This window comes from Sus scrofa, chromosome 6 (genome assembly GCF_000003025.6).
Source record: "Sus scrofa isolate TJ Tabasco breed Duroc chromosome 6, Sscrofa11.1, whole genome shotgun sequence".
Lineage (NCBI taxonomy): Eukaryota > Metazoa > Chordata > Mammalia > Artiodactyla > Suidae > Sus > Sus scrofa.
In genome coordinates this window covers 95,472,855-95,499,193 of record NC_010448.4, presented here as the reverse complement: position 1 = coordinate 95,499,193, position 26,339 = coordinate 95,472,855, and the positions used below count along the sequence as shown (strand labels likewise).

The window sequence follows — 26,339 nt, the reverse complement described above, 5'->3', positions numbered from 1 at the left end:
GTATCTATCTCATAGCATCCTTATCTTCTGTTCCTGTGGTTGACTCTCCAGCCCATTTCCCAATTCCAAATTCCTGAGGAAGAAGAAGTTGATTGGCCTAGATCATCTTTTCAAACCAGGCTGCAAAGGTCAAAGGTCACTGGACAGCATGAGGATGGTTCACCTTTGTGTCAGGTACTCACTCCCATCCAAATAATGACCCTATACATTTTCTCCTCCTCTTCTCTGAGGCACCTGAGAATAACTGACTCCTTCTTAGAGTTTCATTATGTATTGCTATGTAACAAGCCACCCCCAAACTTCATGCTTAAAGCAGCAAAAATATCATTTATCATGAATCTGTGGATTGGCTGGGCTCAGCTGGGAGGTTTTACTGCATCATGTGTTGTTGGCTGGGGTCACTCACCCTGTCGCATCCCAGTAGAAGCTGGGCTGGGGCTGGAACAGTAAGATGGCCTCACTCTGCTGACAGATGCTGACAATTGCCTAGGAAACCACTGTTCTCTCCCGGCTTCTTATCCTCCAGGGCCTTCTGCCTCTCCCTGTGATCTTTCCAGAAGGTTAGTCCAGACTTCTTTACATAGTAGCTGGCTTCCAAGAGGACAAAAATAGAACCTGCAAGGCCTCTTAAGGCTTAAGCTTGGAAACTGCATAGCATCACTCCTACAGCATTCTATTGGTCAAAGCAAGACTCTAGGTCAACTCAGATGCAACTCCACTTCTGGATGGGAGGAATGGTCCAAGTCGCATTGTCAAAGGGCAGGCAGGATGGGGGAGAGTTTGGGGCCACATATGGAAACATCTATGGACAAGGGCAAGTCTCAACATTACATCCTAAAGCTTTTGATTATTATTTCCTCTTTCCTCCCACACAGGGTTTGTTTGGTTCCTCCCAGGACATGGTGGGGCTGGGCAGACTCCTCCATTCTGTACCCCATCCCAGTCAGATGTCCTCCAGGCTGGGCCAGTATTTTCTCCTGCTGCTCCTACATACCTGTGGGCACCTGTAGACACACAGAGATGGCTCTCTGCTTCTTGGTCTGTGCCTTCGGATGGGTGGCATTAGTTTCTGCTACCCTGGGCTCTGCACCAAGGAAGGCAATGCCCTGGAACTCCAGGAGGGTGGTCAAAGATTCTTTTTTTTTTTTTTTTTTTTTTTTTTTTGTTGTTGTTGTTTTTGTTGCTATTTCTTCGGCCGCTCCCACGGCATATGGAGGTTCCCAGGCTAGGGGTCTAATCGGAGCTGTAGCCCCGGCCTACGCCAGAGCCACAGCAACGCGGGATCCGAGCCGCTGCAAACTACACCACAGCTCACGGCAACGCCGGATCGTTAACCCACTGAGCAAGGGCAGGGACCGAACCCGCAATCTCATTGTTCCTAGTCGGATTCGTTAACCACTGCGCCACACGGGAACTCCGTGTGGTCAAAGATTCTTTAGTTCCCAGGCTCCTTTTCTATCATCCTTTAATCTAGCCATTTCTGGGCCTGTCACTAACCAAGCTCAGCAGGTGGGACCTGGGAGTGCGCGCCCCCTGCTGGACATCAAGGGGCCAGCCGGTATCGAGGTTCAGAATCCCTCCGAGTCTCTCCGGTCTGGGTCCCCCGCTAGGCGGAGGGGAACCTGGTCTCTCCACCGACTTCCGGAGCCCCTCCGCCGTGGAAGGAAAAGCTGCCCGTCTGGGCCTTCCACTGTGCGCCCGGCTAGGCGCAGGTGGCTCCTGCTTGTGGATGGAGCTGTCCATCCACCACCTCCTCCCTCTCCGCGGAACGGTCTGGGGGAAGGAGCCGCTGCTCTGGGTACCAGAATCCTGGAATCAGGGGGGAAAGAAGGCGATTGGCTAACTTTTCATTTTCTTCTTTGGGGATCGCCATCCTTGGGGGGAAAAAAGTTGTCAGACCTCCGATCTCTTGGCATCCTGGAGCGCCGGCGAAGAATACGAGCCTCGAAATGCCGAATCCGCAGCAGTCCGCAGGCCCGGTTTCAGGCCCCCTCCTCTGGCGAGCCTGAAGGTTCTACCCCCAGTTCACTTCGGGCGTGAAGCGGTCAGCACAGGAGAGCTCAGCCGTCCCAGTCACAGCAGCAACACCAGGGCAATCAACCGAGAGGTAGAGTTGAACACCCAGCGCCCCCCCCATCCCGGCCTCCGGCCGGCCCGCACGCGCACTCTCCCGTCGCTGCCCGCCCCCTTCTCACGCCCGGGACGCGCCTCCCTCCCGCAGCCCAGCCCCGCCGGCTCCGCTCTCCGCTGCCGCCACCCGCTCCGCTCGGGCCGGGTCCAGCCGGAGCATGGAACCGGAGGAGCCCCGGGAGCTCCGCGAGCCCGGGCCGGGGGCAGAGACCGCCGCGGCCCCGCGCTGGGAGGAAGCCAAGACTTTCTACGACAACCTCACTTCCAAGAAGAAACCCAAATCGGTAAAAGCTGGGCATGGGTATGGGGGAGGGCAGGGGGAAGGTCACCGCGGGAGGGAGCGTCTGTCCTCTGGAGGGGGTCCCAGGGTACCCCTCCGGAAAGGGACGCACTTCCTCAGCACCAGAATGCGCCAGGCCCTTGGCGCAGGCTCGGGTTTATTTTGGGAGCTCGTCTCCGGTGGTTTTTTTTCCCCGGGGCTCGGGTTCCACGCCAGGATCCCCCTCCCCCATGCTGTCATCAGGGCCCAGCTCCGGGCCGCCGCCAGCCTCTCCCTGCGCGGGCAGCCTGGGGCCCGTGGACAGCACTTGTTGGCAAAGTCAGCGACATCTACAGAAGCGCCCCGGGCTCAGGTTACCTGACTCTGATAACCCGGCTCCTGGCTGTACCACCCCCCACCCTCCTAGTTTCTGCCATCTGGGCGCCGAGCTCCGGACCCGAGCCTCTGCATTTGATATCCGGCTCGGGGCTCTGCGCGCTGTAATCGGGGTGCCGGGGCTCTTAAGAGAAGGGAGCTGCATTGGGATCAGCGCTTTGCGCTCAGGGCTCTGTGTCCCTGATTCTGGAGTCCAGACACTGGACTTTGAGCCCCAGCTCTGATCTCCGCTCCCCTCACAGGGGAGCCCTTGCTGGCATCAGCATCTTGGGGACCCTCGTGGTCTTCTCAGCCCTCCAGGATGCACTCAGAGGAGGATCCTTATTGGACAAGTTCATGGTTGGTCCTTGGGCCTTGCTCACCCCAGCTTCCCAGATCTCAGAGCTTGCGAAGAGGATGGAGGAGAGAAAAGCTGGCTCAGAGTATCCTCCAAAGTGCTCCAGCCTGACCTCAAAGCATCTTGCTGCTTCCCTCCCAAACCCCTCCCATGAGGCCACCCTGTCAACAGTTATTCCCCCAGCACCTCCAGGCCTGCTCGGCAGTGGGGATTGAAAGATGAATTAGTCTGAGTCCTGCCTCAGGAGCTCAGAGTCCCTGAACATGGTGAGTGCTCAGATGAAAGACCCTAGCAGTGGGGAACATAGGGGCGGGAGTGACTGCCAATGCAGGAAGGCCTTTAGAGGTGGCCTTTGAGATGATCTTAAAGGCTGAGTAGGTGGACTTTCCCAGACAGAGGGGGAAACAGGATGGGCAAAAGGCACGGAAGTGTATTTGAAACTGAGCAAGAAACTGCAGCATCTTTAGGAGAGTCGGAGAGATGCCAGAGACCCACGGAGGGGCTCAAGTGCCATATTATTATGGAGTCTGGACCTTATTCAGTGGAGTTAGGGGTCTTAGAACTAGGTGCCATGGAACTCCATGTATCAGGGGGTCTACCCACATGTGAAGCCAATTCATTTTCTTTCTTCCTCAAACTATATTTAACGCAAGTAAAAATACGTGATAAGGGAGTGCCCATTGTGCCCCAGCAGCAACAAACCCGACCAGTATCCATGAGGACACGGGTTCGATCCCTGGCCTTGCTCAGTGGGTAAAGGATCTGGTGTTGCCGTGAGCTAGGGTGACCTATGGTTTAGGTCGCAGATGCGGCTCAGATCCCACATTGCTGTGGCTGTGACATAGGCTGGCAGCTGTAGCTCCTCTTCGACCCCTAGGCTGCGAACTTCCATACGCCGTGGGTACGGCCCTAAAAAGAAAAAAAAGTGATAAAAGTCAACTCACTCAAATGTGTTATTAGACATTTTAGCACCTTGGAGACTGCCAGCATATTAACTTATGCTACAGGTTGAATTTTTTTTTTAAGCAAACCTCAGAATAAAGCTTTTCTTTGGACTCTTTTAATAGAAGAGTATCTCGAGAATGCTGACAATTGTTGCTGAGTTTCCCGAGGCTTTTGTTTAAAATGGAACAAAACAGAAAAGCCTGTTACCATTTGCAACCGCTTATTGGTACGAATCAGGACTTTCTCAATGCTCTGCAAAACCCCAAAAAACTGAAACAAACAGAAACAAAGGGACTAGAAGATGAAGCTTAAATCTGAAAAACTATATTGTTTTCATTGGTTGACATTATAACAAATATATGGCGAACATGTAATACATTTGAATTTGTGAAATATATTTATACCAACAAATATGGCACTATATGGTTTACCTATTGGGGTTTCCCCAAGAGTTCATTTGGGTAAAATGTCAGCCTACTTTTTTTTTTTTTTTTTTTTTTTTTTTTTGTCTTTTTGCCACTTCTTGGGCCGCTCCCACGGCATATGGAGGTTCCCAAGCTAGGGGTCAAATTGGAGCTGTAGCCCCCGGCCTACGCCAGAGCCACAGCAACTCGGGATCCGAGCCACGTCTGCAACCTATACCACAGCTCACGGCAACGCCGGATCGTTAACCCACTGAGCAAGGGCAGGGACGGAACACACAACCTCATGGTTCCTAGTCGGATTCGTTAACCACTGTGCCACGACGGGAACTCCCATACTTTTTATTTTTATTTTTGGCTGTGCCCCAGGTACATCCCTGGCTAGGGGATCGAACCCGAGCTGTAGGAGTGACAATGCCGGATCTTTAACTCACTGAGCCACCATGGAACTCCATCAACCTGCTTTTTTTTTTTTAAAAAAAAGTATGAAAACCATTATGGAGCTGTTGCAGGATTTTTCAACACAGGCTTAACATGATATATTTTCATTTTAGAAAGGTCACTCTGGGGCTACATGGTGAATGGATTGGAGAAGGCATGACTGGCGGGAGGCATATCCGTGAGGAGGCTGGTCCTTGCCTGAACAGACTAATGTCACAGCCTAGGGGATGGAAAAGAGAGGATGGATGTTGGGGACTAGGGAGGTGAGCAGAGCCCATCAAGCACCGAGGAACCTGGGAGCTCAGGCCCAGTTGTCAGTAGTGACCTCTCATCCCTGCCCCTCTCTGTTCTCTGGGGGCAGAGACTGGTGGCTTCCCAGCCCCTTACTCCCTCTTGCGGGAACCCCACCCCCCAAAGGCTATTTTGGAGAATTTGGGCCCCTGGTGGGTGAGGGCTTGACCTAGGCTTATTCTCACCCCCAGGAGCGTTTGAGTGGGATCATTGACCTCTGAAGGCCTGTAGGAGGCCCTCACCCCATGAGTCCACACCTCTCTTGTTCCTCCCTCCTCCAGCAGCCCTTCTCCAAGTCCTTCTAGAAATAACAGCTTTGGCTTTGTTCCTATCTTGAGCCTAACAGGCAGAATCGCCTGGGTCTAATGAGAGCGCCTCAGGCAGGCTGAGCAGGCTGGGTGGCCCTCCATTATTCCTCCACCCCTACCCCCCCAAGCAGGAATAATCAGCCCCCACCCCCACCCCATGCCCTGCCCAGGAGAAGGCAGAGAGCTGGCAGCGTGGCCCAGAGTTCCCAAGCTGAGTCCCTGGTCTTGGTCAGGGACTTTCTGACCCAAGTCCCCGTCTGGAATCTGGACTTCTTTTGGATTTCTGGAGGAACGGTCCCAAGGTGCACCTGACAGCACATGGCAGGGTGGCCTCCCCTGCAGCGAGGTCCAGGAGGGCTCTAAGTGCTGAGCTTCTCCCCAGCTCTGACCAGCCCCCTCACCTGTTCCTTCAGCTCCGCCTGGAGCTGGGTCAGGCTGCTCCTCTCTTCCAGCTGGGATCCGTATTTCCCACAGCAGCTCATGCCCTCTAGGCCTTTACTTGTTATATTTATTTATTTATGCTTTTTAGGGCCACACCTGTGGCATATGAAAGTTCCCAGGCTAGGGGTCGAATCAGAGTTGCAGCTGCCAGCCTATGCCACAGCCACATAACACCAGGTCCGAGCTGCATCTGTAACCTACACCAGAGCTCATGGCAACACCAGATCCTTAACCCACTGAGCGAGGCTAGGGATCGAACCCACATCCTCATGGATCCTGGTTGGGTTCATAAGTGCTGAGCCACAACAGGAACGCCCCCTCTAGGCCTTTAGGCTCCACCTTGCTTGTGTAGTGTCAGAGCAGACTGAGTGGAGGGGCAGGGTCCTGCTCTGAGGACCTTGGTTCTGGGAGGAAAGAGAGCCCTGCGCTTAGAAACCTCCATCTCCCAAATCTGGAAAGGGAGGCTATGGCCAGGGGTAGGGGAGTGTCCCAGGGAAGTGCTTCTAGTAGCAGGGGGTTGGGGTCTTCTGGGGATGATTGAGGAGGGGCATGGAATGGGGGGCGAGAGCCTGCTGTGTGGATGGAGGCCAGGCTAGAGGCCAGAGACTTGGGATCTTGTCCTGGCTCTGCCTTGACTTTGCTGTGTATAATACTCTATCCCTCTCGAGGCCTGTTTCCCCATCTGTAAAAGAGGGAAGCGGAGACTCTTGGGACCAAGGCAGCTGGGATATTTTTCTTGCAGTGGCCGGAGGTGGGATGGGATGGGGTCTGGACAGGTCAACTAGAGGAGACACAGAACGCGGCAGTCTGGCAGGGACTGTGGGACAGAAAGTGAGGAGCGAGACCTTGGCCGGCCGCCTGGGCTGGAGCGGTCGGCTTGGGAACCTGCCTGAAGGGGCTGGGAGGGCAGCTGGCTCTCTGTCCTTGAAGGGGTGATGGGCCTGTCCTTGGAGCAGTAAGCCCAGGGGGCGAGGCAAGCCCAGCCCCTGCCCTGAAGGCCAACAGGCTTCCTGGGTTTATGCCCTTACCCTCCCTGGCCAACCCTCCATCACCTCTTTTCTTTAACTTTATGTTCCTTTCTTGAAGGTTCACAGTGGCTGAAGGGGTTGGAGGTATACCCAGCCCTGGGACACACTGACCTCTGGGGGTGGTTGGCAGCTGGGAGAGGCACCTGGGCTGAGAGCCCTAGAGGACAGCCGTCTGCCCTGCCAATGCCTTGCTCTCATCCTGCTGGCCCCACATACCATCCTGGTTGGGGTAAAAGTCAAATGCCAACTGAGGTCCACCTCATGAGTTTGAGGACCCTGGTCTTCTGTTCCTACTTTGAGGTTCTAAAGCTTCATTAGCTGTTAGCCATTTATAGCTATTCAATTTATTTTTGTCATTTTAGGGCTGCACCGATGGCATATGGAGGTTCCCAGGCTAGGGGTCTAATCGAAGCTGTCGTCACTGGCCTATGCCACAGCCACAGCAACACCAGATCCGAGCCTCGTCTGCGACCTACACCACAGCTCACAGCAAGGCCAGGATCCTTTTGAGCAAGGCCAGGGATTGAACCTGCATCCTCATGGATGCTATTCAGATTCATTTCCACTGAGCCATGACAGGAACTCCATTAAATTTAAATTGATTAAAATTAAATACAATTAAAAATTATATTCCTCAATGGCCACAGTTTAAGTTTCTCCCTAGCCACATGCAGCCACACAGAGAGCACCAGACTTTTCCATTTTCACAGAAAGGTCTCTCGGACAGTGCTCTTCCAAAGGATGCACAAATCTCTGCCTTAGGGATAGATCATAAGCTCCATGGGGGCAGGGATCACACCTGTGTGGTTTCCTGCCATGTCCCCAGCACAGTGCGTGTCACAGGGTAATCACCCAGTCTTGTCAACTGATGGGGACCCAGGCTTGGCTCCAGAGAGAAGCAGTGGGATTGAGTGTGTGGCCTGCAGGGCTATCAGGCCAAAATTCAAGTCCATTTATGAGTCTTGCCCCACCTTGAAGCCCTGCTTCTCATCTGTAAAGTGGGATTTATGGTCCCAGGAGTGGTCAAGTCACAGAAATGTGGTGGGACCCTTGGGGACCCACGTTCTGATCCCCCAAGAGATGATGAAGGCTCTAGCTGCTGCCTGTGGTGTCATTCCCCTCAGTCTTCCCACTGGAGGTGCTGAAGGAGTGCTGAGGCCCTCTTGGGGCCCTGAAAGAAGGCTAGTGCAATCTAGCACCTGCCTACTCTTCTGCCCCCTGCACGCATGTCCTGAGCCCTGCCCGCCTTTGTGAAGGCAGGGCCTCTGTGCACACCTCCTCATGCCTTCCTTCACCCCACACCCCCCTTCTAGGCTTTTCCAAAACATCTCCTCTCTTGGAGCTCCCGTCGTGGCTCAGTGGTTAACGAATCCGACTAGGAACCATGAGGTTGTGTGTTCCGTCCCTGCCTTGCTCAGTGGGTTAACGATCCGGCGTTGCCGTGAGCTGTGGTGTAGGTTGCAGACGCGGCTTGGATCCCGAGTTTCTGTGGCTCTGGCATAGGCTGGTGGCTACAGCTCTGATTCGACCCCTAACCTGGGAACCTCCACATGCCACGGGAACAGCCCAAGAAATGGCAAAAAGACAACAACAACAACAACAAAACCATCTCCTCTCCCACAGTAACTTCCTCGGAACCCTTGTCACCTAGACTTTGCTTTCACCTGTGTTTAGCACTCATTTCAGTCCCCTCTGCATCTCTGTTTACCCATCTTTCTTGACTATCAGCATGTGACTCTGAGGGTCGGAGCCCAAGTCTCTACCAGGACCATTCCCAGGCAGAGCCCAGGTGCTGCACACAAAGAACAAATGTTTGTCAAATTCCCATCAACCAGAGCAAGAGTCTCTGAGCACCTACTATATTTTAAGCAGTGTGAACAGGTGAGGGCACTGAGCTGGAGATACTTGTTCATGTTCAGTTTCTCAGGGCAAATACAGTTTCTCATTAAAATACATGGCTTAAAATTCCAGAGATATTAATATTTACTGAGCACCTACTATGCACTAGACACCATTCTGAGCGCTAGAGATACAATAAATGAATAAGATAGTGCTGATTCCTGCTCCCTCAGAACTTAAGCATGGTTCCTGCTTCTAGAACTCTGTCTGAGTTCCCATCATGGCTCAGCAGAAACAAATCTGACTAGCATCTATGAGGACACAGTTTTGATTCCTGGCTTTGATCAGCAGGTCAGGGATCGGGCTTTGCCATGAGCCGTGGTGTAGGTGGCAGACGCAGCTTGGATCCTGTGTTGCTGTGGCTGTGGTGTAAGCCACCAGCTACAGCTCTGATTCGACCCCTAGCCTGGGAACTATGTGCCAGGGGTGGGGCCCTAAAAAGACAAAAAAAAAAAAAAAAAAAAAAGAACTCTGTCTAGAAATAGAAATAGTTAAATAAGCAATATAATTTAGGGTTAAATTTTACTAAAAAAGGAAATCCATAGGAGAGGTAGCAAGCCCATGACTAGGGGAAGGCTTCCTAGAGGGGACATGTGGTTTGAGACCAGAAGGTTGGGTAGAAGTTAGCTGGAGGAAAGTCAAGGAACAGACAGATCAGGCAGAGAAGCAACATGGGCAAAGGCTCAGAGAGGGGGGCGGCAGTATGCAAAGCCAGGTATGGGAAGGTGACAGTGGAGAGAAAGGCAGGGGTCTGTCGTGAAAGGCTCCTGACTCCATACATCAGGCTGCCACCCAGAATATCAGGAGAGTGGGTACCACTGAGAGAGGGTGCGGATGGGCATGATCATATCTGAATTTGAGAAAATTCCCCTGACAACATATAGATCACAGCTTGAAAGTTATGAGAGATGGTAATGGGGCTGGCCCATGGTAGGAAGACAGAAAGAAGTGCATGGGCTCTAGTAAAGTTGACAGATTTGGGTGACTAATTGATGGGGGAGGGAATTGAGGAAGAGGAAGAGCTGAGGGTGACTCTGGCCAAGGTGATGAGTGGATGGTGGTGCTGAGCCCTGAGACAAGGAAAGAGGGAGGGACCCGTTTAGAGGTGGAGAGTTCAGCTTCGGGTATGATGAGTTTGAGTGTCTATTAGTCAACAGAAGCAGATATGTGAGTCTGGAGCTCAGGAGAAAGATCTGAGCTGGAGATAAATGTTCTTATATCATTGTCATGCTTCTGGGTACCATTTCTTCCTAAGGGCGTGGAGCTCTCATTTTATAATGGAAACCATCTGGAGACCATCTTGAGCATCCGTCGTACTTGGCTGCCTACACCGTATCCATTTCTCTGCTGTGTCCAGATGGTGTCCAACTAGACTGCAGACTCCCTGAGGGCATGTGCCTCCCATCCCATTGCCCTCCCCGGTGGGGAGCCATCATCTCCTTCAGTCCCCAGCGGGGCCCTGCACAGAGCGGGTCCTGATCTAGGTCTGCCCAGGGCCGAGGTCCTTAGGGCAGAGGCTGGGTCTGGGTCTTCTCCATGTCCCTAGTCCCCAGAGGGGCTGGCCCATGAGACCAGCTTCCGTGGAGTCTGAGGGTTGGCCCCTTCCCCGGCATCCCTGCAGCCCAAGCCTCAGAATGCAGTCACCATTGCTGTGTCCTCCCGGGCCCTGTTCCGCATGGACGAGGAGCAGCGGATCTACATGGAGCAGGGCGTGGAGGAGTACGTGCGCTACCAGCTGGAACACGAAAATGAGCCCTTCAGCCCCGGGCCGCCTTTCCCTTTGTGAAGGTGAGGGGCTGTCCCACCCCTGCCCTTACGTGCCTTTGAGGGCATTAGATAACAGCACTTCCACACGTGTCTGAGTAAGGAAAAGGGGTCCCCTCTGGATAGATGCCACCCCACAGGAGCACAGCTTCCTCAGGGGACAGAGCCATTGTGGGAAGAAGAGGCCACCGTATTCTCTGGATTGGGGCAGCCCCACTCCAGGTAACCAGCCTGGTGCATTATTGGGGCTAGATTTTGGCTCCCACTCACCCTTTTAGTGACGTACCCCTGGGCAAAAATCTAATTGCACAATGGCAGAGACTAGGAAGAGATGTTCCATGTCTAGGGATCCCACCCTGAGCCTGGCCCCTGAGCTTCCTCACCTCCCCCCATTGGATCCCAGCTCACCCTCCTCCCCAGCCCTGGCTACCACCTCCAGGCATCAGTCCCAGGGCTGGGGGTGGCAGTGGGAGAGGGTTTGAGCTGGAGGATCTCCTCTCCCATCCAGGCTCTGGAGGCTGTGAACAAGCGACTTCGGGAGCTGTACCCTGAGAGCGAGGACCTCTTTGACATCGTCCTTGTGACCAACAACCATGCTCAAGTGGGCGTCCGTCTCATCAACAGCATCAACCACTATGGTGAGCAGGAGGAGTTTGACCATGATCCTGCTGGACACATGGGGATGGGACCACACCTCTGCAGGGTGCACCTATACCCCCGGAACCTCAAGCCCAGTGCGGTGCTGGTAAACTGGCCCTTTCAAAGGTGTTGATGTCAAGCTATGAACCACTGAACAACTGGGGAAACTGGCTCCCCAATCCCCCAACGTTTACTATTGGGCTCTCACAAGCCATTACAAGCCGGCTCCAGCACACCCCTGCATGGGCCTCACTCCCTCTGTGACCAGGCAGGGCTCTTGCTGCCTGTGTGCCTCAGTGTCCTCTCTGCAGTGGGGCTGATGGGTCTTACAAAGCTGCTGGGGAGCAGGCGCAGTCATCGGAGTAAAGGGACTTCGTGTCTTGGTCCAAACTCTTATTTATTTATTTTTGCTTTTTAGGGCCGCACTCATGGCATGTGGAGGTTCCCAGGCTAGGGGTCACATCGGAGCTACAGCTGCCGGCCTACACCACAGCCACAGCAACATGGGATCCGAGCTGCATCTGCAACCTACACCACAGCTCATGGCCACGCTGGATCCTTAACCCACTGAGTGAGGCCAGCAATCGAACCCGCAACCTCATCATCCCTAGGCAGATTCGTTTTCACTGGGCCACAATGGGAACTCCTGTCCAAACTCTTGAAAGAAATAGGATTGAAAGTAATAGACCCTCCAGGCTGGAGAGAATGATTTCTTATTAGGTTATGGAGTGTTTCCTGGAACCACAGGGAAGGAAGTAAAATTGGGCCCATAATGGCCTGAATCCAAATACTGGAAATCTCTCTAGGACTCTTCTTCTCTCTGAACCATGTAGCCCTTATTTCTGCTTCTCTGAGCAAATCTGTTCCTTTTTTTTTTTTTTTTTTTTTTTCCTGTTTCTTCTTCTCTTTCCTCAAACCAGGTTTCTCTGCTTTTCCTGAATATGGCCAAAATGTATTAAGTCCTTGTTTTCAGCAACCAAGAGAATCTAGTTGGGTTTTGTTTTTGGTTTTTTATGGGTTTTTTTTTGGTTTGTTTTTGTTTTTTTTTTTTTTTGCTTTTTAGGGCCACACTCAGGGCACATGGAAGTTCCCAGGCTAGGGGTCGAATCAGAGCTGCATCTGCCAGCCCATGCCACAGCCACAGCAATGCCAGATCCTTAACCCATGGAGCCAGGCCAGGCACATCCTTATAGATATTAACCTGGTTTGTTACTGCTGAGCCACAATAGGAACTTCCAGTTGGCATTTTTTTTTTAATCCTAATTTCAAATTGCTGGGAGCAAGGATGATATTCAAAATATTTAACCAGCATTCCCATCAAGGTGCAGTGGAAACGAATCTGACTAGTCCATGAGGACACAGCTTCAACCCCTGGCCTCACTCAGCAGGCTAAGGATCCCACATTGCTGTGAACTATGGTGTAGGTCACAGACTTGCTTGGATCTGGCATTGCTGTGGCTGTGGTGTAGACCAGCAGCTACAGCTCTGATTTGACCCCTAGCCTGGGAAACTCCATATGCTGTAGGTCCGGCCCTAAAAAGACAAAAAAAAAAAAAAAAAATTAACTATCTAGTGAACAAGCACTGAGGAATCAGTACTATGGTACTGGGGCAGGGTCCTGAAGGACCCCTGCTGTGCCCTCCTACTGTGGATTCTCCCATGTGAGGGGCCGGGGCAGTGATGGGGTACTCAGTGGGCTCAGAGCGGAAGCTATTTATCAACATGCAAAGTTTTACAACCTGCGCCAACAGAGGTACTAGGTGACTATCAGCCTGGGATAGGAGAGAATCTGACTGGCCCAGCTTGGGTCAGGTGCCTACTCCTAGCCAATCAACTATGACCAGAAGGGACCAAAAGCCTCATGGCTGGGGCTTCTGCACTGTGATTCTCCAAGGGGATATTACAGTGAGCCAGGCAACCCCTCCAGAGGTATGATCATCACATTTCATGACTGAAGGATGGAGGGCCTCAGAGAGGGGGAACACTGGCCTAAAATCACTCAAGAGACTCACTCTGCTGCCCAACCACTGCTCAGAACCAAGATGGCATCCATTGGACATGGAGGGACCACGCTGAGATGCTGGGGGTTGACCCAGGCATCATCTGGCTAATCTCTACCTCCTCCCCAGACCTGTTCATCGAGAGGTTCTGCATGACAGGAGGAAACAGCCCCATCTGCTACCTCAAGGCCTATCACACTAACCTCTACTTGTCGGCTGATGCAGAAAAAGTGCAGGAAGCCATTGATGAAGGTGAGTCAAACTGGGGAAGGAAGTGTGGGGAGTCTGGCAAAGGGGTCCCACAGACACGAGATCCTAAAGCTCTGAGCAGGTGCTAGGGGTGGGGGTGGGGTTGCCATTGTAACCAGAAGGGGTGTACCTTCCTTAATTCCTATGACCTGGCCTCAAAACTCTAAGAACAAGGCCCTACCTCTTCCACTTATTGCCCACCTCTTCCACTCTCCCACCTCCTGCCCTGCCATGTTAAGAATGCTTTAATCAACACCACCCAGCCTTCTGTTTCCATGGCAACCCTCCTTACAACCCAGAAAGCTGCTTTCTTCTAAAAATCTTCCAGGTCAGTAGGAGTTCTGATTCTGTGTGACCAAGGACAGCCTCTGTCCCTCTTTGGGCCAGTGAGAGGGACACACAGTACCTGGTCCAGCCTGAGCAGTGGGATCTGGGAAATGGCCAGCATTCCAGCAGCTGGGCTGGCCAATGCTGTGGTGAGGTTAGGAGACCCAGCTGCAAGGCTGATGAAAAGATTTCCTTGCATGTGTCTCTTTCATCCCACCCTTCCCCTTTGCTTTTTTAGGCATGTGGAAGTTCCCAGACTAGGGGTTGAATCAGGGCTGCATCTGCTGGCCTATGCCACAGCCACAGCAACACAGGATCTGAGTCACATCTGTGACCTACACCACAGCTCACGGCAATGCCGGATCCTTAACCCACTGTGCAAGGCCAGGGATTGAACCTGTGTCCTCATGGATACTAGTCAGATTTTTAACCCACTGAGCCACAGTGAGAACTCCCTCCATGTGTCCCTTTCAAGGGGCAGTTTTGGGGATGGTATGTATATGTGGTCTCCCGACAGGGTGTGTTTCCTATTGTTCAGGGCAGATAACAGGCCTTCAGGGAAGAAAAGACTGTCCCACAGCCTGGGAGGGCTCCCCAGGCTGAATGCTACTGGCAGATTCCTTTTTTCAACCAAAAATATATTTTCTCTTCCTCTTTCATGCTGGCTCCTGCTCAGAAGCCTGGCGTCTCTCTCCACTGATGCCTCACACCTCTAAGCTGCCTGGGGCTCCAAGAGGCTTTCTTTATTATTATTATTATTATTTTCTTTTTTGGCTCCCCAGCAGCATATGGAGTTCCCGGGCCAGGGATCAGATCTGAGCTGCTGTTGCAACCTATGGTACAGCTATGGCAACGCTGGATCCTTTAACCCGCTATGTTGGGCCAGGAATCAAACTTACATCCCAGTGCTCCAGAGACACCACTGATCCTGGTGCGCTACAGCAGAAACTCCCAAGAGGCTTGCTTTAACCAGAAACCAGAAGCCATTTCCCTAGACAGATGTTACACCTTCTGGTTGGGGCCTTGGCATTGGCCAGCATACGTGCCTTTATATGTCTATAATTTAACCCCGGGCCAGGGAGCAGGGGAGGGTCAGGAGGAAGGCCCTGCCCAAGGTCAAGTGGTTCTGGTTCCTCTTGGCTCCCCCACTGCCAAAGCTAAGAAGGTGCCTGGTCTGATGTCCAGGGCCTATGCCTGCTTATAGCATCCTCAGGCTAGTGAGGCTGGCATCACTTGCTCTTCCCAAAGCTCTGCCCCCGCCCAGGCCTGCGAACCCAGATCCCTAAAGAGCAGGCTGCAGCAGCCTTTGGAGAGACGAAGAACAGCAGATGAACTGAGCCTGCTGCCTGTCTCTCCAGCCTCCTGGTACTGCTCTGTTGTCCAGTGAGCACTAGTCTGGAGCCGGGGTTCCCGACAGGCATCTAGACCCTCTGGAGAAGCCCAGAGTCTGTGCACAAGGCCAAGTGTCACTAGGGCTCTCTCCCATGGCCACACATGTTGCTCCAGGCAACCCTGCATGGCCAGGCCACCCTGAGCGGGGCCTACCTGGTTGCCATTGTGTTAGACTGAGGGGGTGCCCATACCCACCCCACCCCAGACTGCAGTCGGGGATCTCAACAGAGATGAGCCACCTTCAATTCTACCTTGGTCCAGAAAGGGTGAGGACTTGCCAGAGTCAACAAGAGAGTACCTGACCCAGCCAAGTTCTACTTCAGGGGCCTATGGAACTCCAGGAAGGACAGCAGTGGCCATGGGCACCCTCCCTTCCAGCCGGGACTGGTGTTTGGCTATCCATACCAGCATGTCCTTACTAGATATTAAAATATAGAAATTCCCCCATACTGACTGATAAATAGCTCCTCCCTGAGTCCCCTGAGCGTCCTCCTGACCCTCTCAAAACAGCAGCTAAGGGGAGTTCCCATTGTGGCTCAGCAGTAGCGAACCTGACTAGTATCCATGAGGATATAGGTTCGATCCCTGGCCTCGTTCAGTGGGTTAACTATCCTGCATTGCTGTGAGCTGTGGTGTAGGTCACAGCTGTGGCTTGGATCCTGTGCTGGGGCTGTGCCTTAGGCCGGCAGCTGTAGCTCTGATCGACCCAGGAACTCCCATATGCTGCAGGTGCAGCCGTAAAAACAAAACAAAGCAAAAACCAGTATCTAAAGAGGAAACCCTGGAGCGAGCCAGGACCCTCAGAGCCCTACTCTGAGCAAAAGCCTAGTCCATTCTTACTGGCCGGTTTTGAAATATTCTGAATACTAACCCTCATTAGCCGGGCCCCGGCCCTGGCTGAGGCAGGTGCAACAAGGAGAGCTTGAGTCAGTCCTTCCCTGGCCCCCAGGCAGCTGAAGCAGGTGTCGGGGGCCTCTTATACCTAGATGAAGGCAAACAGTGCTTGCCTCTCTCTGCACAGGGATCGCAGCCGCCACCATCTTCAGCCCCAGCAGGGATGTGGCTGTTTCCCAGAGTCAGCTGCGTGTGGCCTTCGACGGGGATGCCGTGCTCTTCTCAGATGAGTCGGAGCGCATCGTGAAGGCCCACGGGCTGGACAGTTTCTTCGAGCACGAGAAGGCCCATGAGAACAAACCTCTGGCCCAGGTGCTCCATACACACCCCAGAACCCCTGGGCGGAGTAAGGCAGCTCCCCAGAACCTGCTCTTGGCTGGAACCTCCAGCCCAGAACCCAGCCCCAAGCTCGGCCCAGAATCCAGCCAGGTCCCCTTCCTTAGGCCTCCAGCACTCCTCCTTTCCACCCAACCTCTAGCTCTCCTCTGTGAGCTTCTACCCCTTCTTTGAGCCCCCACCCCCTCACCGCATTCCCATGCCCCCTTTGAAGCCCCCATTCTCTCTCAGTCTCATCTCTGAAGCCCCTACCTCTCCTTTGCAGCTGCTTTTTGAGGCTCCCATCGGCTCCCTGAAGCCCCCATCCTCCCTCTCAGCTCTTATCCCTTCTCTGAAGCTGCCATCCCCTCTCTGGAAACCTCGTCCCCTCTCTGAGATGTGCCCACCCCTCTGAGAGGGCCCCCACCTTTTCACGAAGCCCCTGTATCCCCCCATGGAGGAAAGGAAGCACCGGGCTAGTACCCTCAGCAGGACAGGGAGGTCCAGCTGGCGTGGGGTCTGGGGCAGCTCATCGGCTCTGGGCCACCCCAGCCCTTCCCACCTTCTGCCATCCATCCCTTGGCGGGGGGTGGGAAGGGGGGGCTCTCAGGGACCTACACTCACCCTCCAACTGCGTGGAGTCTCCCAGGAGCAGAGAGCTTGGAGTTTCCCCAGACTGGTGGAAATTCCGTGGGGTTGAGCTGTTGGGGTTCTCTAGCCCTCCTGGGAGCTCCTCTCTGTGCTTTTAACAAAAATCTGGGTGCTCACTAACCGCAGAGCCCCCTCTCCAAGAACGCAGCAGGCTTCGGTGGTGGCCCTTGACTTCATTTCATGTCCCCTCTCCTTGGTTCCCTCTGAAATCCTTAGGAATCCAGCCCAGGACAGCTTTTCCACGAAGGGGTAGGGAGAGCCCCAGGGGACCCCTGCTCACTCCAGGTCACCCAAGAAGTGAGGGGGTCTTTAAGATTAGAAGCCCACCTTTCCCGATTTCTAGATGCTGCGACAGTTTTCTTCATCATCGTCTGGTTCTTTATTCACTCGTCCTCGTGAAGCTTTGTCGTTCCGGACCCTGTAGAGAGAGGCCCCGTTCCTTTCCCTGACCCCGCAGAGCTGGAGCGTGACACCCTGAGCCACCCATGTGCCCCAGGGACAGGGTCAATATTCAGCAGCCACGACCCATTGGTCTGTCTGTCCCAGTTGTTTGCAGTTTGAGTCCCTTCTGACTGAAGGGTGCCCATGCCACAGTCACTAAATATTTTTTAAAAAACTTTATTGTTAGTAAATACTTTTAATATCCTCCCTGCCAATGAGCAGAAAGGCCAGACTTACGGAGCTGCAGGACAGACTCCCATGTACCTGGTGGGCACATAGCCACAGTGGCCCTGGTACAGTCATTCTGACACAGACACCCCCAATCACAGCTGTGTGGACACCCAGACCCACAGAGGTACCTCCAGCTTAACTGATGCATGCAGTGGCCAGAGCAGGCATAGCAACACTGAGAGACTTGGGGATCCTGAGAAGCTTTCCCGCCCCAAATAGCAAGACGCTAGTGCTTTACGGGGGAGCCCAGCTGGAAAGGGGGCGAATGTTTGGGAGAGGGGTAAGCTCACTTGGTCCTTTGCCTTCTCCTAGGGCCCCTTAAAGGGTTTTCTGGAGGCGCTGGGCAGGCTGCAGAAGAAGTTCTACTCCAAGGGCCTGCGGCTGGAGTGTCCAATTCGCACCTACTTGGTGACGGCCCGCAGCGCAGCCAGTTCTGGGGCCCGGGCTCTCAAGACCCTACGCAGCTGGGGCCTGGAGACGGATGAGGCCCTGTTCCTGGCGGGAGCACCCAAGGGCCCCCTCCTGGAGAAGATCCGCCCGCACATCTTCTTTGACGACCAGATGTTCCACGTGGCTGGGGCTCAGGAGATGGGCACCGTGGCGGCCCACGTGCCTTACGGTGTGGCGCAGACCCCCCGGCGGACCACACCTACGAAGCAGGCCCCCTCTGCCCAGTAGCTGAGCCACCAGCTTCACTGACCACATGGCTCCAGGCATGGCTCCCTGTCACATGTGTCATCCAGTGGCCCCTTCCAGTTCCCCACCACCCTGCCTATTTGCATGTCCGCCTGCATCGCTGAGAGTGAGGTACTTGTAGGAAATTATGCAGACTGAGCCGGCATTGTCACCAGCCCTCCTTTTGGGCAAACGCTGTGCCATGATCCTGGCTAGGAAAGTAAGACTGTGCAGAGTAGCTGGGTTTCAGGGGGAAGTTGATGGGCCTGAGAGTGGGAGGGTCAGAGCAGCCAGGATGCCTCAAAAGGGGGGTTATGAGACTAGCTCAGTGTAGTATAAAGAACGTGCTTGGAGAAAGAAGGGATCTGGCTTCTAAGCTCTGTCTTGGCATTCAGTGCATGACCTTAAGTTCCCTTGCAACAGACTCCAGGATGAGGTGACCTCTCCCTGCGGTGCACTGGCTAGCTCTCCACCCCTGCAGGAGCCCCTGCAACCTCTTTGTCACCACTTCCAGGGGAGAACCTCACTGCTTGATGAGTCAGTTTCCCCATCTTTTAGGTGGTTTTCAAACTCTCCTTTAGCTACAGAAGCTTGGTTTTCTAAGATTACCCTCTTGGGAGGAAGCATTCTGGGCCAGGGCTGCTCCTGGTATATTTGGCACCTTGGTACAAATCGCAGAAGGACACTGTCTCCAGAATGATCATGAAAAGACGCCCCTTCCTCTGGGTGACCCAGACCATGCTGGGGTACCCAGCTTGGTTAGCAGGACATAGGCGAGATTTCAGCCCCTACTGACGCCTCAGCCCAGAGGCCTTTGTCAAATGGGCAAGACGCACGGTCATCCACAGCAACCTTCCCTACAATTTTACACGTTTGGAAACCACTGGGCAAGATGATCTATCTGCTTCCTGCCATCCCCTCATCTGAGTCCTCAGGGGTCCGCTGCCTAGTGCGGGGGCGGGGGGGGGGGGGGGGAAGGGGGGGGAATGGAAGAACTTAACCTGCATGCAAACTCTCCTCTGGCCACCAGGGGGCACTGCAGGCCCTCCCTGGGAAGGAGCTTTAGTGGGCCTGCTAGTGCTTCCTCTGCTTTTGCTTTTAAGCCAAAGCTCAGTTGTTCCTGCCCGCCAACCCCCTCACCTCAACCCTCACTCCCTCGGTGACTGCACCCTGCTGGACTGCCAAGCAGCTCTGCTAGCGGGGGAGGGGGTAGAGACTTGGGGTTTACTGTTGTGAGCTCAAATGCAGGGGAAGAAAGCTCAGTGGCTGAAATGGGAAGTCGTTCAGGCTGAGCCAAGGGAAGGGCTGCCTGGAGAGATAAAGGAGGCGTGGGGAGGTCTGGTCTGAGGCAGTGACCGCTTAGAGAGGAAGGAGCTGAAATGTGTGGAATTGTGGGTGAAGGTAGTGAGCTGTTTGTCACTAAGATGCTGTGCCAGGGACTCCAGGAAGAGGTGGCCTTCCCCTGCGGTGCATTGGCAAACTCTCCATCCCTGCAGGAGCCCCTGCAGCCCCTTTGTCACCACTTGCAGGGAAGGATTCTCACTGCTTGACAGCCTCCTCCTTTGCTGACCAGCCTGGCTCTCTCAGAGGGAGGTGGCTCCCTCAGGAAGACCCAAAGGGGTGAGCAGATGTCGTGATGGGATCGGATTGCCCAGTGCCCTTGGAGAGTCCTAGCTGTGACATCTGGTCCTAGCCGTGACATCTTGATGAAGAAAGCCAAAGGTATCATCGGAGGGGGCAGGAGCCTGGAGGTGTGTGCAGGGGAGCTGGAACGCTGGCGGGGGACAGGAGAAGGGCTGACAGGCTACCTGGGGCCTGACCTGTGTTCTTTTGAGGACTCGGCCCAGGGTCTGAAGGGGCACAGGTTCTGGGCAGTGTAGGGCAGATGGTCGTGTCAGGAAGATAGTCCAGGAGGGAGAACAAAGCGAAATGAGCAACAGTTTGGGTGAGAAGAGTCCCTGGCTGGGCTTCCTCTGTCAGTGCTGGAGCCACCGAGAGGTTGGCTGTTGTGGTGGGCAACGCTGTGCCGGGTGGCTGGACAAAGGCCGCGGCTGTGGACACCTTATCAGGGGAAGTGCAAGTGACAAGGATGCCTTTGCACAAGGCCATTGCCATCAACAGTCACGACCCTTCTGGCCAACAGAGGAGACCTCAGGCAGAGGGCCTGGCTGGGAGATCTTCCCTCTGCCAAAGCTCTAGGCTTGGCCAGAGATGCTGCAAGACTTAAGAAGAGCTCGAGGAAATGAAAAGGAAGTGAGAGAGGAAACTCAACCCCTGGGGTGGACACATGCACTGTGAGGGCAGCACCGGATGTCACCTAATTAAGATGAATCCCAGAGATTCAGATACCAAGAGGTCCTGCCCCAGGGGCCTCTCAAGAAACATCGTTGATTCTGCCGGCTGTCTCAGGAAGCAGGAGAGTATGATGTGGGAAGCAGCAAAATAAGGTGTAGCAAATCTGTGTATTTCACTGGAGCACTGTTAATAGATTTGGACAGCCCTGGGCCATGAGAGACGCCAGTGTCCAAACTATTATTGAAACCATAAATGAACATTTCAGCCCTAGGGGGTGGGGGTGGGGGGGGAAGCTTTCAGTGGCTGGAATCAAAGGCCAGAAGTCCTGGGGGCAGGTGCAGGCAGCTGCCAGACACACCTTCTGATTGTTTCAAGTGGTGAGGAAGCGTCCTGGGGAGAAGGACATTGTTTATTGTATCAGCAGGCAAATGAAAAAACCAGAGGTGCACCAAAGTGCCAGGCCCAGCTGCAGACTGCAGCACTGGGGCAGAGGAGCCACCGCTCCTGACATGCTGAACCCAAAGCCTCGCACCGCAATGACTCCTGCACAACACGTCCCAGGAAATGCTTGCCAACCAAGTCCCAGACCCAATGGAAACTGCCACTTAGGAAAACAGAAGCCCTGTTACTATGCACTGAGACTGCCAAGGTCACTGCAAAACAGCCCCATCCCCTTCCTGAGAGCCCAATCAGAATGATGGGGAAGCAGCAGAAGATGCCAGAAAGTCAACACCAGCAAGAAGTTTAAATCCAAGATGGATCCAGCATTCTAATGCTATTCAACTGGTGTGCATCAGTCCAGCCAAATGAGTGATTAAAATATTGAAATACCTCCATAATGGTTGTAAGTAGCGCTGGCTTGAGTCTCTGAGGACCCCCTACCCCCACAGCCTCAGCCACCCTGGCCCCTCCATCTTCCTACAACCCAGGAACAAAGGGCCTCAGGAGGCCGTGCCAGCATGGTGGCCAGTGTCTGCTCTGTTTGGTGGTGCCCTGTGGCCATGCTGGTTGAGAGAGGTAACGTCAGTTGCCCAAAGTCACACAGCTAATAAGTGGCAGCAGGAGGACTCAAGCTCACGTGTGTCTGATGCTGAGACTCAGTTGCTCAACTCTTCCACCATATGGCCCATCCATGTGCAGAGAAGTGGCCAAAAGAGCTTCATAGCAAAAGTGTTCAGCTCACAGTCTCTCAACATGTTGACTTCTTGTACGTTAAAATGCTATGATAGACTTAAATGGGTACATCTTTGTTACCAGCTTCCTAAAGAGCTAAGAACTGAAACGAAGGCCAGACCTTTGCAGAGCCCTGAAGTACCTCCAGACAACCCCAGTTTATACTGGGCCGATGCTGGGTTTGGCAAACTGTGGCTCCTTGGGCCAAATTGAGCCCACCCCTATCTTTGTAAAGAAGCTTTTATTGGAATATAGCCATGCCCATTTGTTTACATAGGTCTTGGGCTTTTGAATTCAGTGTCAGAGTTGAACCGTTTCAACAGAGACCAAGGAGCTGGGAATATTTCTCTGGCTCTTTGCGGAAAAAGTCTGCTGACCCCCTGGGTTAAGGCAAACGTCCCCCACCTGTGGGGAAACCAGCTTCCATCCACCTAAACATTTGGAGGTAGAGGCTGGCTCAGCTGCAGAGGGGGCAGCACGAGGGGGTTCCGTGCCCATCTGCAGGCTGGGATTACAGGCACCAACGAGAACCTTGATGCTAAACACAGCAGACCCTTGGCATCTGGGGATTGAAGATTTCAAGGTTTGATGGTGTTCAAGTGACCTGTGGCCTGTTGTAATTTGGAATGTTGATGCATGCATTTGATTTGAGTGTGCTCTCCCAAGCTGCTGGGTGAGGGGCAGGGAGTGGGACCCCTGGAGAGGGCTGAGCCTAGCATGCTGTCCAGCATCTGCTTGGCATGGCTCTGCTGTTCTCAGCTCGTCATTGCCCTCTCAGGGCCTCTTGGGAAGTAATAAGTGCTTTTGGATGTGCCTTAGCTAAATATTAGTTTTGGATAAAGTGAAGTGCCCCATGTGGACTTACGGGCTCAGATCTGGGAGTTCCTGTTGTTAAGAACCCAACTAGTATCCATGAGGATGTGAGTTCCATCCCTGGCCTCACTCAGTGGGTTAAAGGATCCAACATTGCCGCGAGCTTTGGTGTGGTTGCGGATGCAGCTTGAATCTTGGCGTTGCTGTGGCTGTGGTGTAAGCTGGCACCTACAGCTCCAACTTGACCCCTAGCCTGGGAACTTCCACATGCCATGGATGCAGCCCAAAAGACAAAAAAGAAAAAAAGGACTCAGATCTAACGAGTCATCCATATGCTCCCTGTGGAAGCAAGAACAAGCTCTTCACGAAGATGGTCCCAAAGGAAGACAGTAGCCGGCTCAGAAGTTACCGATCAAGTGAGAGGTAAAACTCTGGTAAAGTCAGAAATGGCAGTTTTCTTGTGCGGTGAGGGAGTGAGCAATAAACACATACATACCCCATCACGGTGGAAGTGTGGATCTGGAGAAATCAGATTTAGGGACTGGCACGTGTAGAAGTAGTCCTGCCCACAGCCGTGGTGGCTGGCACTGTTCCATCATGGCACTCTTCCATGTGAAGCCCAGACTTGGCCTCAGGATCCTCCTTGACCCAGCATTCCAGCCAGCCACTCCTAGTGGGTTGGAGCTGGCATGAGCGACGAAAAGCCTATTTGCCGTCTCTGTTGGTGTTGGATATTGCTCTCCAGGGGCAGTGTGCGAGGCCCTGAAAATTCATTCTCCATTGCTGTGCTGCAACCCTGAGGATTCCACGGTCTCACCCCACTCGGACAGAACACAAAGAGGAAGGAGAAGAGCATCTTGTTGGTGACTTCCTTAGAAGGAGCTGCCTGAGAAGCAGTGTCCCAGGTTTCACCCAATCTTCAAGCAAAGTACAAAGTACCCCTCCTACCAGTAGGTGGCGCTGCAGGCCAAGGCTCAGCTGCTGGCTTTCGTAACAGTTATATTTCACTGGTTGTTATTTTTCTCTCTTCCATGTTACTTGGTGCTGTGCTGGACGCCTGCAGGTAGCTTGGACAAAAAGGACTTTTGGTGCTCTGAAAATGTTTGCTAACATACCTGTGTGGTGAGCTGATTGCTCTTACCAACAATCACTGTGATTGCTTGTATGGGCACATTTCATATGAGTGTGCAACAGGGTAAAAACTGCATGTGTGCATGTTTTTGTGGGTGTGTGTAATAGGCAGATATCTCTGCTGATGACTCTGTGTGTGTGTGTGTGTGTGTGTGTGTGTGTGCGCGCGCGCAGGACGGTTATCTCTGTTAACTAAGGGTCCTGGGCCCTACGTACTGATGGCCAGCCCTGCTTCCTGGGATTACTTCTGGCTCTTCCTATCATCTCATGGGCATTTACACATGTGCAAGGCCAGGCGCCTTTTCTATCTCTCCAGCTTTTAGTCTCTGGCTAGCAGGGTCTTGGCTTCCAACCCTCTGCCTTCCACCCCTCATCCCTGCAGCCTTGGGGACAAACTGGTAGAATCACTTTTGGCTGCACTTGCCTCACCATCTCTATTTGTTTCTTCCCTCCCTTTGACAGTCTTGGGGCCCACATGTACAGTTGAGCAGACAGTGCACTGTGCAAATGCAAATAGAGCCATATCAAGGAGGTGTGAGTGACACCTCCTTGGCACCTTTAAAACCTAACTGTACATAGCTGCCCTGGTCACCTCATGGCCATGGCTAGGAAAGCTGCCTTCTTTCCTGCCTCCTGGCCCAGCCCAGCCTAGACTGGGATTCCTTCCTCTGCTTGGGTGTTCTAGTCTGGCCCAGAAGTGACTTACCCTTGGCCTTGATCAGGAAGTATCTGCCTGATGAGCCATCCCCAAGAGGCCTCTGGGATTTAGTTTATGAAACTGAAATCGAACTGGCAACTTTTCAGTTACTGTAAGATAAACCAAAACTCTGCAGATGGGACCCTTGGCTCCCACACTCCTGGCCTGCAGGTGAATGCACCTACATGGGCCAACTGTTAAGATGGGTCAGCTACAGAATTAGGGTAAAAGCCCCAAGGCTATGCTTATAGCTGCACCAGGTAGAAAATCATGAGATCCACATAGACTGGACACCCTGACCAGGCCACAAAATCTGGTGTCGGGCAGGAGACGTCAATGAGCAAAGAGGATTAGGTAAGGATAGTTGCAAAACAGACAACACATATGCTGTCGTCTGACACGGTTGCTGCCGTGTGGGAATGTGGGCTGCTGTTGCCGGATGTTCCACCCCGTTTTCCAAGAGAAGCTGGAAATCTGGACTTTTCAATGTTGGCAACTATTTTGAATTGAGAAAACACTGTGCATGCCAAATAAAACACATCTTGCAGGCTAAATCCAGCCTTTGAATTTCCAGTTTGCACCCTCTGGCCCAGGCCCAGTGAATCGGGTTTTTCAGACCCAAGAAACTCTGAGGGTGAGGATGTTACACTCAGACTCACAGAGTTTGGATCTTTTTGAGACCTTGGAGATAACCACGCTCATCCCCTGTTTTAAACTGTGTACAGACAAACTTCTTTATGAACTTAATAGCACACATATCCTTAAGTTCAAGTTTCTACTGAAAAGCATCTCGGTACCCTCAATTTAGACCAGTATTTAAAATGAAGCCTCTGGAGTTCCCTGGTGGCCTTAGTGGTTAAGGATTCAGTGTTGTCACTGCTGTGGTGGGGGTTTGAAGTCCCGGGAACTTCTGCATGCTGTGGATATGGAGGAATAAATGTCCCCCCACCAACAAAAAAACAAGTCAGATGAAACCTCTACACATTAATGTGCTTGTATCTACCTGTCAGAAGCCCTATTTTATACCATTTGCTCTACTTCTGTCTTTTATAAACATGGGCTGCCCTGGTTTTCCTTCTAATCTAGCTTCTCTGGGTTGCTCTCCACGGTAAACCTCTTAAGTGCCTCCTTAAGCAGGTGGAGCTTGTGCTTCTTCATCTAGGGACTTCCTTTGCCTGTGCTGAGACTGCCCATGCTTTTCCTGGCGCGTTCACCCAGTCCCATGACAAAGGGTGCTACGTGCTTGTCAGCGTGGATCCCTCTCACTGCTCATGCTTGTCCTACACCTCATGTTACAACCTGGCCTTCTGCTTCTTAAAAGCCATTCAAATAAATTGGAGACTTAAAATAAGCTTATGTTGCCTTCTTATCCCCCTTCACAAACTGGGTTAGGGTCCCTTCAAGAAATACCAATGGGGGGATGGGGGGGAGTTCCCATTGTGGCACAGTGGTTAACGAATCCAACTAGGAACCCTGAGGTTGTGGGTTTGATCCCTGGCCTCACTTAGTGGGTTAAGGATCCGGCGTTGCCATGAGCTGTGGTGTAGGTTGCAGATGTGGCTCAGATCCGGCATTGCTGTTACTGTGGTGTAGACCGGCAGCTGTAGCTCTGATTGGACCCCTAGCCTGGGAACCTCCATATGCTGTGGGTATGGTCCTAGAAAAAGCAGAAAGACAAAAAAAAAAGAAAGAAAGAAAGAAAGACCAACGGGGACACATGGAGGGAGCAGGCCTGGGATCAGTGCCATCCGTGGA

General features: G+C 53.1%; 1 protein-coding gene across 1 annotated transcript; it reads left to right on the top strand.

Annotated features, from left to right (window-relative positions):
• Positions 1,549 to 25,935, top strand: NT5C1A (5'-nucleotidase, cytosolic IA). Its single transcript, XM_021095989.1, has 7 exons — positions 1,549 to 2,107; positions 2,222 to 2,414; positions 10,519 to 10,679; positions 11,145 to 11,299; positions 13,430 to 13,552; positions 16,290 to 16,474; positions 18,113 to 25,935. Exons 2-7 carry the CDS (start codon positions 2,289 to 2,291, stop codon positions 18,476 to 18,478), a joined length of 1,116 nt encoding a protein of 371 aa, XP_020951648.1. The 5' UTR covers positions 1,549 to 2,107; positions 2,222 to 2,288; the 3' UTR covers positions 18,479 to 25,935.